This window comes from Mytilus trossulus, chromosome 3 (genome assembly GCF_036588685.1).
Source record: "Mytilus trossulus isolate FHL-02 chromosome 3, PNRI_Mtr1.1.1.hap1, whole genome shotgun sequence".
NCBI classification, from domain to species: domain Eukaryota; kingdom Metazoa; phylum Mollusca; class Bivalvia; order Mytilida; family Mytilidae; genus Mytilus; species Mytilus trossulus.
In genome coordinates, this window is record NC_086375.1 from 70,550,196 (window position 1) to 70,566,386 (window position 16,191).

General features: G+C 29.9%; 1 protein-coding gene across 2 annotated transcripts in view; it reads left to right on the forward strand.

Annotated features, from left to right (window-relative positions):
* The window catches only part of LOC134712278 (retinoblastoma-associated protein-like), a 53,376-nt gene extending 39,952 nt beyond the window's left edge, over positions 1–13,424 (forward strand). Inside the window, exons 12-28 of one of the 2 annotated variants that reach the window (XM_063573671.1) lie at positions 128–190; positions 1,180–1,267; positions 1,793–1,966; positions 2,733–2,847; positions 3,215–3,366; positions 3,645–3,695; positions 4,156–4,256; positions 4,508–4,686; positions 5,663–5,727; positions 6,198–6,275; positions 6,683–6,787; positions 7,268–7,387; positions 8,192–8,253; positions 9,620–9,743; positions 10,276–10,388; positions 10,851–10,937; positions 12,743–13,424. In XM_063573671.1, coding sequence (XP_063429741.1) covers positions 128–190; positions 1,180–1,267; positions 1,793–1,966; positions 2,733–2,847; positions 3,215–3,366; positions 3,645–3,695; positions 4,156–4,256; positions 4,508–4,686; positions 5,663–5,727; positions 6,198–6,275; positions 6,683–6,787; positions 7,268–7,387; positions 8,192–8,253; positions 9,620–9,743; positions 10,276–10,388; positions 10,851–10,937; positions 12,743–12,770 — 1,705 coding nt within the window. In that variant the 3' untranslated portion in view covers positions 12,771–13,424. The remainder of the gene's footprint in view (positions 1–127; positions 191–1,179; positions 1,268–1,792; positions 1,967–2,732; positions 2,848–3,214; positions 3,367–3,644; positions 3,696–4,155; positions 4,257–4,507; positions 4,687–5,662; positions 5,728–6,197; positions 6,276–6,682; positions 6,788–7,267; positions 7,388–8,191; positions 8,254–9,619; positions 9,744–10,275; positions 10,389–10,850; positions 10,938–12,742) is intronic. The other variant, XM_063573672.1, reaches the window with a different exon arrangement.
* The last annotated feature ends 2,767 nt before the right edge of the window (positions 13,425–16,191 follow it).

Genomic DNA, 16,191 nt, shown 5'->3' on the forward strand with positions numbered 1-16,191 from the left:
ATAAAGTCAATCAGTCTCTTGGTTTGCACACAATTTAAATTGTCATGTTTGTAGATGATTTGCTGATACAAACTATATTTATCAGTCACTTTGATGCTGAGTTTCATATGTTAAAAATATTTTCTAGATTTTTAGTGGAACAACTATCTTCACTTTCTTTGACTAAGTCAGTTATTGATACTGATGTGAGGTGATTGTTCATGACTTATTTGTTTTTGTATGTTCTTTTTTCTTGATGTTATCTTTTGGATGTGTTTATAATTCATTTTTATTTTGTTTGCTACAATTTTCAAAATCCATTCCATAATTTAAAGAAAAATGTGTTACTTTGTTGTTTCTTGCACAAAAAAACAACATAAAACCATATACAACATTTATTATGATATTATATCAGTTCCCAATTTTCTAAAATATTATCCACAATCATGATAACCTGTTTTGAAACTTTGTTGATTTTTGCAGTCAAAAGGCTGTTATACTATATCATAATATTTCATTTATTCAATCCTCTTTAGTCACCTAGAAAAGAATTAGCAATTACTCAAATAAACAACACCAACAAAAACAAAAGAGAGAATTATCTCTCTTATCATTAGATAAACTATTTTATTTCAGAACTGTATGGAATCAACAAATTATATCAATTTGATATAACCTTATTATACCTCATAATAGATGTTAAGATAAGAATTCTTTGGCCATGATGCTTCAAGTGCTGTTCTATTCAGAAATTATTGCATGCATTTATTATTGTGATTTTTGTCAAATAAGCAGACATGCATCATTAATTAGTGTGCTTTCAGGAAAATATGCATACATATATATTTATCAGTTGTCAGAATATGAGTTTACTTATTGCAATACTCAAACCAGTCCAGAAGCTTTTATAGATTTCTTGTAGGGAAAAGAATGTAGGTGTGCAACAACTATATGACAAAAATCTATTAAAGTTTCTTCAGTCTCTTAATATTTCATCGAAGCGTAATGGTTTTATTAATTTTGTTGTGGTTAGAATTTGTTTGGAATGTATAAATTTGCATGTGTACAAATTTTTAATGAAACTTTTTAAATTAAAAAAAAATACAAAAGTCTTCTATTTAACATATTCTCTCAATATTCACATTATTTAAGCTGAATGTTCATTATCCTACAATTACAATAACTTATTTTATATTATAGAGCAGTTCTTGACAACATACAAGAATTAAAGAATATACTGACGAATGCTGGAGATGAACCAAGTCAAGTTCTCAATGAATACTTCCAGGTATTAAACAAACTTAACTCTTACTTAATTTCCCAGATATAAACAAAATTAGACTCATTGTGACTTTTCAATGAATGCTACAAATGAGATTCTTCATTGATGAACATAGAATTTTGGTCTAAGTATACTACTGCAACAGTCTGTCATCACAACTCCTCTGAATACACACAATAGAATTTCATGAAACTTTGTAGATGATAAGGACATGATATGATTATGCGCATATGGCCCACAAATATTTATCAGTTGACTTTTGTAGGAGTTATGAGTCGATGAACTTAGGCATCTAGTAAGATTTTGTTTGCCCAGTGACAATATGGGGCATCATTGAATATGTCAGTGCACTCACAAAAGTTGTTTAAATTGTAATATGATAGATAATCTGCTGATAATAACATGAAGGATGAATTATGTGATCCACTCTTAGCAAAGTACCAACAAGCATGTTATGAATTAAGAATAATCAATAACTTTAAGACAATCAATAGTAAAGTTTTAATGAATTTTCCCTTGTTGTTAATGTAGAATTGTTCAGCGAATCCATATTCTTCCATACTTAATCGCACTGAGAAGATGAAAGATGTGTTTATACGAGAGTATGTTAGTTTAACCAATGATAATCACAGACCAGTGGCTATTCAGAGATACATGTTAGCACAGAGGTTGTACTATAGGGTCATGGAAGCCATGTTAAACTATGTAAGTATTCTAGATATAAACCAGAGATACATTTTAGCACAAAGGTTGTACTATCGAGTTATGGAGGCCATGTTAAACTATGTAAGTTTCAAAGAATAGTTGATAGTAAATTATGTTGTGTTGAGGTTTAAAGGCACTATACATGAATATTTGTTGTAAAGGTGTTACAGGGAATCTTACATGTATTTATTTTTAGGGGTGTAAAAAGAGCTAATCTTGTTGTGAATAATTTTCTGGATACAAACAAGAAGCGTAAATTTTGACAAAGTTTCAAGGTACTGATTTATGTCACTGCTAGTGTCTGACATCTTTCATCTCTTTCTCTGTTGTCCTTAATTGAATCTTCTTGGTTTTCTTATCAAGTTCAGTCTGATTACCCATAAGGTTTGTGGTAAATATAGAATTTAGAATAACTACATAACTTTTGGAATAGTCATGGATAGTTTGTTGGGTAACAATTTGTGGGTTCACTGCAATTATTTGTATATGATATTGGCTAGATTTCTCTCAAAGCTGTCTGGTAGTAACTATGTCTTTTTTAATACATTCTCCTTAAAGAAGACAATACCAAAGATGGTATGTAAAATACATGACCTTTAAATGATATCAGCATTCTTTTTATTAGGAACTTTAATATGCACAAATATAACATGGTGGAATAAGATTCATAAAACCTTAAATAGATGAAAGTTCTAAAGCACATGTAAAGATGATATTTAAGCATGCATTTATGAATTTAAATTTTACAATGATTGTCATATTGTAGGAAAAAGAAAGACTATCACAAACAGACTTCAGCAAGCTACTTAATATTGAAAATTTTCATCGGAGTCTCTTGGCATGTTCCATAGAAATAGTGCTTATGACATATGGAAGATCTTGTAAGTGTAATCATATTTCTATGTTCATGGGTAGCTATTTCCTATAATATCTGCAAGGAATTTTAGTCCTTTCCTTCTAATCTATGGAAAATCTAATAATGTTGATCTTTTAGGAACTTAAGAACCGATTTAACAACTATTGAGTTGTAGCCCTGCATTGAAGGTAATGGGGCTCAGTAGTTTCAACATTTTTCAACAATTTTTTTTATCTGTTTTAATTTTCTTACTCCTTTGCATTTATGTAACTCAGAAAGCTGTTTCATTTATTAAATGACTTGTTTGACTTGAAGCCAGAAACACTTTTATAAAATGAAATGATGATTCAAATTGTGTTATAGCTTTTATATGGGAGTTTGTCATTTTTCAGGGAATCCTTCAACCAAGAAAATGGGATCTGATGACTCCAAATTTTCCTTTCCCTGGATTTTAGAGCTGTTTAAATTACATCCCTATGATTTCTACAAGGTGTTGGAGAGTTTCATCAAAGCAGAACCTGTATTGACAACAGATATTATAAAGGTATTAAGCTAGATGACTCAGTTCCTCTATGCATCAATAAGCTTTTGCTCTTAGTGATTGGAAACGGATAAAATATATATTGTTATTTTAGATGAATGAATTTTATATAAGAGAAATAAATAGTTCTTTGACAGTAATTATTGCAGGAGTAATCTTTTACAAAATAAGATGATTTTCAACCGTTATCAATAAAAGAATAAAGAATTGCTTTTGATTTAAAATGTTTCTAAAAGAGACCTCTGCAAACATTATAAGTTCTCATATCATTTTCTTTGCAGCATCTTCAAAGTACAGAAATAAAAATTCTAGAGTGCTTAGCATGGAAACCTGTAAGTTTTTAATAGTTTAATATATTGACTGATAAACAAACATTGAATTTACTGAGGGAGCTGAAACCTTATTTCTTCTAAAATTACAACAACAAAAAAGCAAGTCAATATGTATCAAAATATATGCATTTTAAAACACGTTCCAGTGCTGAATCTATTACTTTGACATACTGTAGAGAACCATCAGAATGATAACGAAAGAAAGAAAAAAAATCTTCTAATCTCACTCTATACATTTTCTTGAAGGACTTGAAAATATAGATACACATTTTAATATGTTAAAGATGATTTGTTTCAAAATAAATTTTATTTTATAATCTGTTATTATTTTATGGTTGAACAATATTTTTTTTATTAATTTTCTTACATAATTAGTAAGATTCACCACTATCATGTCTATTAAATTATTTGATATTTTCAGATTAATTAATTTATTATTTGATGATATGTGATATTTTAGGATTCACCACTATTTAGCCTGTTAGAGAGTACAGAAGTTACTACAGTCTCCATGATTTCTCCATCTCCAATACCTTTAGAAAGAACTTCTTCAGCAGAATTGTAAGATATTAACCCCATCAAATACTACCTTTTAACAAATTTAAAACAACTTACACACAAGAAACATCAGAAAATTATCTATGATTAGTTAACCTTTCATTTTTGTATATCGATTTTTTTTTTACCCTGTTTAGAATTAAATGAAATATGTTGTTTCATGTTCAGCTCTCAAAAGGCAATTTTGTGGGAGACAACAGTTTGTTATAAAGGTTGTTGAAAACTGATATAGTTTTATACATTTATATTAACAGATATTTGTCTCCCATGAGGACTCCTAATCGTAGAGGTGTATCGCCATGTCCACCATCACCAAGGAAACCACTGCCTTCCCCTAGGAAATCACTGCAGTCACCCAGGAAGTTTGGGGATAGCAGTCCAGAGAAGTCTATGCCAAAGAAATCTCAGTCATTGAACCTGTTTATAAACAAAGGTAGGTAACTCTTCTTTAAATTATTTTACTTAAATACAAAATGAAAAATGCATGTCTTTGATAATAAACATGCAAATGTAGAATAACCCAAGCAGAAACTAAAAAAAAATTCATTTAGATATTATTGGTTCAGGAGAACTATAATGTAATTTCAGCACCCATATGCATCAGTGCTTAACTTCAAAGACTTAGTTTCTGCTTGACAGCAATATAATTTTATGAGCAGGTTCATTATGAAAACATGAAACGAAAGATGACAGTCACATGACTAAAATAGTTTACCAGTTCACTGACTTAAATTTCAAGTGGAAAATTACTTAAACTGCATAGAAAAGAGAATAATAACAGAGAATGTGTTAAAGAGCAGAAATAGCCAAATCACACCAATAGGTCTTCAAAGCAGTTAGAACTGCATGCATTTTAAGGACAGTCATATGAATATATCTTTATTTGTACTGTTTACATGGTATCTCACATGGTAAATGTCTGCAAACTAGTAGCATAGTTATATCATTTTGACTCTGACCCATCACTGTGTGCTTAGTGAAGAAGCATTGGAAACTGATTTTAACGGTTGGTTATGTAATACTGTGGATTCATTATTTTTCGTTGGATTCTAAATTTTGTTGGTTTCGTGGGAACAGATGAACCATGAATTTAAATGTTCAACAAATTACAACTTTTCTATATGCATTGTACAGAGAAATCAGCAAAACCACAAAATCAAATATCTATGAAAATCCAATTTTTCCTCCGTCCACAAAAATTGATACTCACAAAATAAATGGATACACAGTAACAGGTGATCACAACCACCAACCTCAAGGAAAGCACTTTACACCTATGCAATACAAACAAAATAAGGAAAACAAACTGAAACTTTTTTATGATAGAAAAATACCTCATATACACTGATTGTGAAGTCAAAATTGATTAATTTAACAGATGTGTTTTAAACCTGTCTTCCTACTTTCAGTTTGTAGATTAGGTTATCACAGATTACAGCAGCTTTGTACCAGTTTACAAATTCCCAAAGATCTGGTAGGTTATATGTTTAAATAAAATGTATGTATAGAATACCAGGCTTACACATCTGCCACATGAATAAATGTTAAGAAAAATCAGATGTTTTATTATGCCCATTGCCAAACCTTGGATAGTAAAGTGGCTAAATGCTTGCCCGTTTGTGTGAATGCATGCCCCTTGTGTCCGATTAAAATTTGTGAAAAGTAGTTTCCAGGATATTTTAATTCACATCAACTTGAACCATATACATTCATATTGAGGAAACTTTTACAATTATGAGCCTTATTTTGACCCAAATTTCAGTCCAAAAACTTAACTGCCACAATGATTTGAAAATTTTTGAAAGATTTTGGAAATAATTTGTTTTTAATATTATTATTATATAGTATCAAAATTAAACCTTGTGAATACACAAGTAAACAATTTATGTTATTTTCAATGTGCTTAAGTTTTATTATCTAAAATTGTGAAATATTCTATTTTAGCAACATAAAATATGGACCTGTTTAGAGTATTGTATATCAAGAAAACCATTGCTGTTGAAAAACAGACATTTAGACCAGGTATTATGCTTATAAAACTGTATTGACTGCTTGCATCTTGGTCGTTAGTGATTGTTTATTTAATTTAAATGGTTTAATGGTTGTATCATCTGTTTTTGGTGAATTGTACGATATCATATGGTGGGGATAAGCCTTTTTGTGTTGATTTGCGTGTTAATTGATATGTAGTTGGAGATAGGATTTCATTCAAGGGGAAGGGGGGGGGGGATGTTTTGAAATAATTTTATGACATCAATTTTGCAAAATATTACACGGGTGATGTTGATGCTCAATGTTCATCAGGCATCCCATTTTATCAGTATGAATAAGATTTGACTGTCAATCTGTTATATTTAGAGTGTATATTATTTTGCCCATTATTACATGTTCTTACATTTCTTAATTAAAAAAAAATATGTATATTTCAGATTCTTTTGTGTTCTGTGTATGGTATATGTAAAGTAGTAGACAGAGAAATAAAATTCAAAATTATTGTCCAGATGTACAGAGAATTACCTCATGCTGAACTTAAAGTGAGTATTTTACTTCTCAAAATACCTACAAAGTGGGGCATATTGTGTTTTAGATTTATTTTTCAGTTATTTCATGAAAGTGACTATTTCAAATGGAAGCTGGAAATAATCAGATATGTATTATGGGCTAAAATTGATTTGTCAGGACTGATTAAACCAACATGTAAACTGACAAAACAAGTATGATATACAGGTCCAGTAAAATCTTATAATTAGTGAACATTAGTTTGAAAACAGAGGGATAAAATTAGTACTCAAGGATACTAGATATAAGTGACTATTGCAGAGCAAGCAAAACAATCTAAAGGTAGAAATAATGATTTAGCTTACATGCTAGTAAGATAAGGTAGTATTACAAGAATTTTTCAAATGATATTCACGCTTTGTTTTGCCTTTTATCATGTTTCTTGTTTTTCGAAAACATTTGAATGAAATATAAAATTCAAAAATAAGTTAACACAGTCTTACAATTTTTTACAGGTTTATAAAAATGCTTTAATAGAAGGATGTGAGTACGACTCGATCATTGGTTTCTACAACAAAGTCTTCATGCAAAACATGAAATCCTTCATTTTACAGTTCCAAGCATCGAAAGTAAATGTAAGTAAAATAATGTATATAGTATGTAATAAAATAATCTTTTTGCAGTGTCTATATATTTTTTGTTGTTTGTGCAATTGATTGTTTTATTCTTAAGATTAGAATAAATTTGCATCAGTTTTATTTAAAAACATATAATGGATTATGTGTAAATCTGTTCTTGAAAGATTTTTTGTTTGTTTGGAAAATTCAAAGGGGGAAAGCCAAAAACTGCAGAAAAAAAAAAAAAATGATGTTTTTATTGTTTGCCATCATTGAAAATTGATTAAACCTATTCAGCATTCACACAACTGGATGACAAAACAGATTTTAAGCTTTTTATGTTAAACAAGTCTTATTTACTGACTATAGATATGAAGATCGAGTGCCTTTAAAATGTCCTGGACCTTTTGATTTTTATCAATGCAAAACAACAGCCATACCTAGTCAACAGACAGAAAACAAGGAAAAAAGAACATTTGTTTTAGATAAAACAAGCTGTTTGACTCTGGTACTTTCGAAGAACTCTGACATCATTGTCAAAATTATAGCCAAGTTGTTCATAATTCCTTAATTCATCACAATACTGTCAGACATTTGGGTTAGATATTCTAAATGCTTCATATGACTTTATAAAAAGATAAAATTTATAGAAAATCTGTTTCATGCAAAATCCTTGGCTATCAATTTTGAAAACAAAATTACAAACTGGCATGTACTATAAATTGATTAACATACTTATCCAGTGTTATATACATCTTGCATATGTATTTTTGTTTTTCATTATACATTTTGAATTAAATAAGTTTTGCTTGTGTTTTACAGACCCCAGCATTATCCCCAGTGCCAGTACCAATGTCATCACCATTAGCTTCACCTGTATTTAGGTAAGTAGGCTAACATTATTGTATGAACATTTCTTAGGGGTAAACAAATTCACAATCCTGCCCTTGACTACAACATTTTTATCTCGGGCAATCAAAATTTATCAACCAGTATGCTGGATGTACATGTATGTAAAAGTTAAAATATTCTTGGCCTTGAGTAATAGAACGTGGAAAGATCCTTCCTCATTAATTTTATTAATAGACAATCTGGTTCAATACTAATTATACCTCCGCTTTAAAAGAGGGGGGGTATACTGTTTTACCTCTGTCTGTCCTTCAGTCAGTCCGTCCGTCCCATGAATATTTTTCGTCGCATTTTTCTCAGGAACTACAATACAAGGATTTCTGAAATTTGGTTTCAGGGTTTATCTAAGTCAGCTATACCGTGTGATGCGTTTTCAGATTGATCACTTGACAACTTCCTGTTTACTGAACACTTGTATGATTTTACACATGATAGCCAAGTTGAAAATTTTTCGTCACATTTTTCTCAGGAACTACAATACAAGGATTTCTGAAATTTGGTTTCAGGATTTTTATAAGTCAGCTATACCGTTTAACTTGTTTGTCAATGCTGGGAGTTATTGTAAAATGTTCATGCTGCCACTTCAATCAGTGGTACTAAAGGAGAGGGAGGTGTTATTGACTTATATGACCTGTTTTGCATGTAATAAATAAAGTAAAAATTATTTAGCTTATCAGAAATATATATTGAAATAAATTTTAGGATGATTATAAAAAGGTACATTGTTGAAGGCCATGTAGTTGCCTTTAATTGCACACTTCCATTTCATTTGAACTTTGATGGATAGTTGTCTCATTGGCAATCAAACTATATCTTCTTACTTTTATATTATAAAACTTTTAATTGCAAAATCAACAAAATCACTTCCTTTGAACTAGTATAGGTGATCAAGAGTATAACTAGTACAAGAGTTCATGTGTATAACTAGTAAAAGTGATCATATGTATAACTAGTACAAGTGTTCATGTGTATAACTAGTACAAGTGTTCAAGTGTATAAAAATTATGCATTAAAACTTCATGTCATGACTTCTGGTTCTGTTCAAATATAAAATCTGTTGATATGCAAAGACTTGTATGAAAAAATGACACACTTTCAAGTCCTCTTAAAGACATCGAAATTGTGATGAGAAATGTCCATGACACATAAATTGTGTGAAATTGTGTTGGAAAATGTCCATGACACATAAATTGTGTATGAATTTCATTTAAGAGTCAAGAATAACATGTTTGATAAAATGTAGATGTATGAATTTACACATAATCTTCATTTTGTAATTAGATACCATGAAGTTACAAGACAATTTTTTGATTGATTACTTACTATTCCTCTATTTTACAGTCTTCCAAACAGAAAACATTTTTATATTTCCCCGCTGAAGGATTCTCCATTCAAGGCGCCATCTTCGCCTAGTCAGATGACTCCTAGATCCAGACAGCTGTACAGTTTTGGTGAAGGTGTTGGTGTAAGTCATTATAACATTCAGATACTTCTAATTTCTTGTGATAATACAACCAGGATAATGATATGTATTACTTGCCTATTATGTATGGATATCAACCAAATATTGGACACACTTGCTTTTTCTCAGACACTGTATTTTATTATTTATTGGCATATTGACTTTTGTCTTGCCTGAGATGAAAGTTACAGAATGTAACATAAGGATTAAAATATTTGTCCCCGTTGTATAGATTTTTATGGAAATACAGATTGGCTGAGGTAAAAAAAAAATGAATCAAAAATGTTTACAAATAAATGGATTAAAGGACATATTGTGAATAAGGTGAATAAAATATTGCTCTAACTCCCAAAGTAAGGGTATTATATTTTCAAAGTACTGTACTACCACTTCTAAAGTGGATCTTGCCAGGATATTGATATTTTGTGTATACAAGTAACTTATTTTAGTTATATACCAATATGAGTTTTGTTTATTTTCTTGGGTTGTTGGTATAAATGTACTCAATAAGATAAGTTTATGTTTTTATTTTTAGTCTGGAGAAAAGTTGCAAAAGATCAATGAGATAGTATATAAAGCCAAAGGAACGACACCAAAGAGTCATAAAAGACTTAGATTTGAACAACTGCCTGATGATAGTGCTCTAAAGTAAGTAAATGAAAAGCATTATGAATTGGTGGAAATTCTCGTTATTTAAAGTTTATTATGAAATCTATAAAAAAATATTATTCTACATACATTCTATCTTACTGAAATCTTTATTCTCTAGAAAATTGACATAAAGATTTAAATAAATATTTCACTATCACAAATAAATGTAATCATCTGTAAATGTCAAAATTTGAGTTACTGTGACATATTTTATTTCAATAATAAGGCGACATCTAGTTGTGTAATGATTCACTTCTCAATAACTCTTGCTGTTATATATCTATGATATATTTAAAAAAATCCCTGATACATCTGATATATTTTACTTCTCCATTCCTTTCACATTCAATAATAAAATTACTTCTTTGAAGAGTTGAGAAATGTTTTAACTGGAGTGTACTTTCTACATTCATGATTTATATCTATGGGTAAATTATTATATTAATTGATATTTTTCAGTGGCTTAAATGAAGTTCCTGATCCTATTGTTATAAAGAAGTCAAAATTGTCATCCAAAGTTTTGCCGTTTAGTACATATGAAGGAAAGTAAGTATTATTGTGACATGTGTCTGCTTAGGCCACATTTTTTTAATTTGTTGGTTTACGGATTTTCTCCATAAAAAAGTTGGGTCGGTCGGTCTGGGGGGGGGGGGGGGGTTGTAAATCTTTCAAGACATACAACTGATGATGCAAAATAAATATATATATTTCACCTTTCTAATAATTTGTTTGTCATATTATTTTGTCATCATTCTTAAATTTTAGTTCAATGAAATAGTATTTCTCAGCTGTAATAAACATTTCACAGACAAGAAAAAAAAATTCATGTCGGTAACTCTTAATTAAAACTTGTTGAATAATAATATTAAGCACTAAAACTGATAAAGACAAAAATGTACGAAAATAAGTTTCAATACACGTGTCAAAAACGTAATAGACTCGTCCACTGGAAAAACGAGAATATCGGGTTAAATAATAGTTGTCATGCATTCCTGTTTTTTATCCAAAGGACGATATTGTTTTTATTATCTATGAAAACAAGAAAATTTCAAATGATTTGTTAAAATCCAGTACCTCAACTCGATGTCTTGAACTTAATTCCACCTGTCCACATTTGGACAAGTCTATTTCTATGAGAACAGGCATCTGACGGACTGGTGACAAATAAAGGAAACGAACTTATTGTGTATTTTAAACTGGTTTTAGCAAACAACATTTCAAGGTCATTAATAATTGATTTGTCTATTTTTAGAAACGTAAACTGAAAGTTTCATTTTTTCACAACAGAAAGTGTCATCACTTCTGTAAGTGATTTATGCATTTCCCTTCATAAAAAAGGGACATTTTAATTATTTTTCAGGGATAATGCATTTGTTAGGGTCGGCGGGAATAAAAAAGCATGACAAGTCAATTTTATTTTTATTCTGGAAATCGGCAAAATGGGGTCGGCGGATCTGTAAACCAACAAATTAAAAAATCCTGGCCTTAGACTGCACTTTTCAGGCAGAAAAACCTTTGCAGATTTATAGAATATGCCATATTGAATGCCATTCATTGGCCTATAATTGTTTACTTTTACAAATTTTGAATCGGATGGAGAGTTGTCTCATTGGCACTAATACCAAATCTTCTGATATCTATTATATTGTGACATGTGTCTGCTCTTTTCTGGCAGTAAAACTTTTGGAGATTTAATAGAATATGCTGTGTTTAGGGTATCATATACTTAAATCAATTATTTTACAAATTAGAAAAGAGACTCTAATAGACCACTTCTAGTTTAAAATTAAAAAAAAAAAGGGTAATTTGTTAGATTTTAATTTATTGTGATGTTTATTGACCATTATGTTCAGATGTAAAGAATTTTCTTTATTTTGCCCCATTTATGGGCATGATGTTTTCTGGTTTGTGAGTCCATCAGTCCCATTTCAGATTAAAGTTGATCTGATATTGCAAATTGAAAGAACAGATTGTCCTACTTGGAGTACTGACTACAAATACAAGACTGCCCTGTCTGGTAGTGACAGACTGTACCAGCCAACACTGTCTGATTATTGTATATATATAATTGTTTGTTGTTGCTTTCTATCTGCAATAGGCCAGTGTGTGTATTCTACTTTGTTGTGCATAATATAAACTATAGTTAGATAGTTGTAAACTTTTGGCATTGCCATATACTGTTTATGGACAGTTTGAAGTAGTTTCTGGAAAGGTTTGTTGAGGTATAAACACATTACTAGTTACACATGGAAATACATGTGTGTACTCTTTTCTATATCCAATATGTTAGTTTTTTGCTTGAATACTTAAGAATTGTTGAAATAATGTTTTAACTCTTTCTTTTTTTTCAGGGACAAATCAAGTAAAGAACAGAGTTGAGGAATACTTGATATTATTTATAAAAAAGATGATCTCAATTTTAATGTTGCAATATAGTTTTATACATTTGGACTTCACTTAGAATTTACAGTACAGAAAAATTTATGTGATTTCAAGTGGAAATATAGACGGGCATTATGTTAGGATGACTTCTCTGGTTAAAAATAGAGGAACCCCTTTAGTAACAATGATGACTTGACTGTGAAATCTACGAATTAGCTTTAAATGAGCGAAGGAATGACTTTTCTTTTTATAAAATACTAAACACATGCTAATGAGCTTAAACTGTAACTTTGAATGAGTTAAGGGAGGACTTATTTGAGAGACTACGATAAAACATGCGAAGGATGATTGGTGCTCTGTAAAAATCTATATTCTAAATTGTATCTGCTGATTCTTAATAATTTTTTGCAATTGTAATCATGAACTGATATTGACTTTTGTTAGCAAACTAAATGCATTTTTAAAATGATGTTAATATTGAAATACATATAAAGTTAAAGGAAGTAAAGATTGAAGATATTTAGATGTATCTATATATATAGCTACTGAACTATTTTAAGCTCTAGATAGCAAAGGCTGTTCCAGAAATTAATGAAAGGAGTTTCCAGAGATACATTTTGATGAATGTGAATTTACCCTTTATATAGTATCAACTGTTAATTCTTATGCAATTTGGATGTAACAATTTCTTTCATTGGCTAAAAGTTGCCGTCAAATCCAGTTGACCAGGCGTAACTAAGGAGAGACCCGCCATTTTGAATTGTTGAATCAACAAATGTTCGATTACCACTATACAATCAAAAATAGAACAACACCTACCTCGAATTCGCCGTTTTAATGTAATTTTATCCAAATTTGAAGCGCACAGGTAACATAATAACCTCCAGTTTGTAAGCTTTCATTTGTATGACGTCACGTTTAGACATGAAGTCTTTGTGCCAAAAGCATTCATAAAATTTCGCGGTTTTTTTTTTTTATTTGACAAATTTAGACATTTTTTCAAGTTTTATCGGATTTTCTCTTTTTAATGCATTAGAATCGGAATAACAGTACTGTAGTTGAAGAGTTGCCACCGTCAATTTTGATTTGACGGTCTCAAATCTCTGTTTTACTGTCTCTGCTACGCGTTGCCTGTAAAACTGCATTTGCGACCGTCAAATCTACAATTGACGGTGGCAACTCTTCAACTACAGTACTGTTATTCCTTAAATGAATCACAACCCCAGATAATTTAGTTTGCTATGATCCATTAATTATAAAATTAAGAATTACACCACCATTGATAAGACTTTACTGGGCATCCCCCTACCATTAGCACATCTTTTCATATTATCTGGAATGGTCTTGAGCTTTTAAATATTATTTATATGTATATTTATACAGAAATGCCAAAAATATATTAAAGAATCATGTTTATATTAAAGCCCAGTGATGATTGTTTGTCTAGAGTGTCAGTTTTATGTGGATTTTATTATTTAGTATCAAATACATGAATTTGGAAAAACCTTCCTTTTTAGTGTTCTGTATAGTATAATTGTGTCTTTGTTATCACTGATCAGATTATCTGGGTGGGTTTTTTTTAAATATGAAAATAAATGTAAATATAATGTTATATTATTATATTAAAGTTTCTTTTCATATTTTTTTCATTTCAAGACTTTTATATTTATTGAAAAATAGTCCAGATATTTTCTTCAGTTTTAAAACGTTAGTATTAAATCAATTTTATTGTTTTATAGCAATTTTAAGAGATAAAAATCTTAGATCTGTCCTTTAAATGTGAATCACATTAAAACAATTGTTGAGGAAATTTATAACAAGATTCCTGTGTTGTCAGCCAATGTATTGTTTTAGTTTTATGTTCATGATACTGATTGTTGCATATTAGCTATCAAAGCAGATTATAGAATGTCCTATTGTTATTACAGTTGTGAGAAATGAGCTAAATATTTTGGATGCTCAGATAAATTTTAAGAATGTCTTTTTACTTTTTTCATGAGATGTTGATAATATTACATTGTTAAGTTTACATTGTTAAACTAACTTTTATTAAAATAAAATTATATGAAAGAGATGTTTTTGGGTTTTTTTTGCCTCTTTTTGAATATATCACCTTACATTTTTCTCTAGAACTGGCATAATTATTTACATAAGAGTGAATTGTGTGTTGTTTTGTCACAAGTTGAGTATCTTTTCTCTACTTTAAGGCTTTCACTTGATTTTAGAATTTGAATTGCTGGTAGCACACTCCCTCCATGGAAGGAGGGGGAAGGTTTTTAGCTTTAAGGAGGCTCGCGGGTATAACAAATTCGGCAAAACATTAATCATTTGTTTTTTCATTACAAGTTTTATTTATTACACTATTAGTCATTACTTTATAATATGGCACAACAATCATACAGGAAAATCGATTTGGGTTCTCCACAAATGACTTTAAAAATATTTATATCATTGGAAAAGCTCCAAATTATCTCCCTTTGGTGCAAAAATTATATTTATTGACGTTTAAATTGAAATATCTTTTTTAAATTATCGGTGACCTATTTTTTTTATTATTGTTTTCAAACAAGCTGTACATAAAGGTAATAATTGTAAAATTTAAGCGATTTCTGTAATTTAGTTCTTTTTTTATTTCGATATTACCAATATTTCTCCTATTAGTTCAACAGAAAAAAAGGACGTTAGCAAAAATGTATGCTTCTTTCGGAGGCAGATTGTGAGCTTAAATGAACGGTGACCCCATATTTTTATTTCATATTTTTATTAGGTATAAGATAAAGTTTAATCATAGAAAAAAATAGAAAAATCCTATATTAGAAAGTTGATTTAGACCCGCGAGCCCCCTTAAGTTAAAACAGCATTGTCTGACAATTTGGAAAATCAGTGCCTATCAATAATTTTTAATAATTATGTCCCTTGGAAATATTAACTATATAGAAAATTGCATTAGTAGAGAGTTCAAACCCCAAAAATTTTGTTTTTGTTGATTATGGGACGTTTGTTACAGAAAGCTCATGGTGTACATGTTTGTCTGGTAGGATTATGCTCATTTCAATGATTCATTGGTCAAAGGAGTAGAGTCATTAATGCCTAGTTTTTGCCATTTCTCAGATACTAGTAATGTAAGCAGTAGGCTGCTCTATATGGTGTATAGAATGCTTATAAGATGTAACCTCTGACCCAATTTGTCTGACTTTGACCTTATTTTCATGGATTATTGTTATGCCAAATTATTGCCATTTTGTGTTTTTACCTTTAAATATATTTTTTTTGAGATAATTTTTCATATCATGATTCTAGCTTGAGATAGAAAAATTATTGCTATTATCTAAGGCTAATTAGCAACAGCATATTTTTCTTAATCTAGAGAAAGAGAATTTTGACGTCATTGAAGTTGCTTAGGTAAACAGTAAAACAG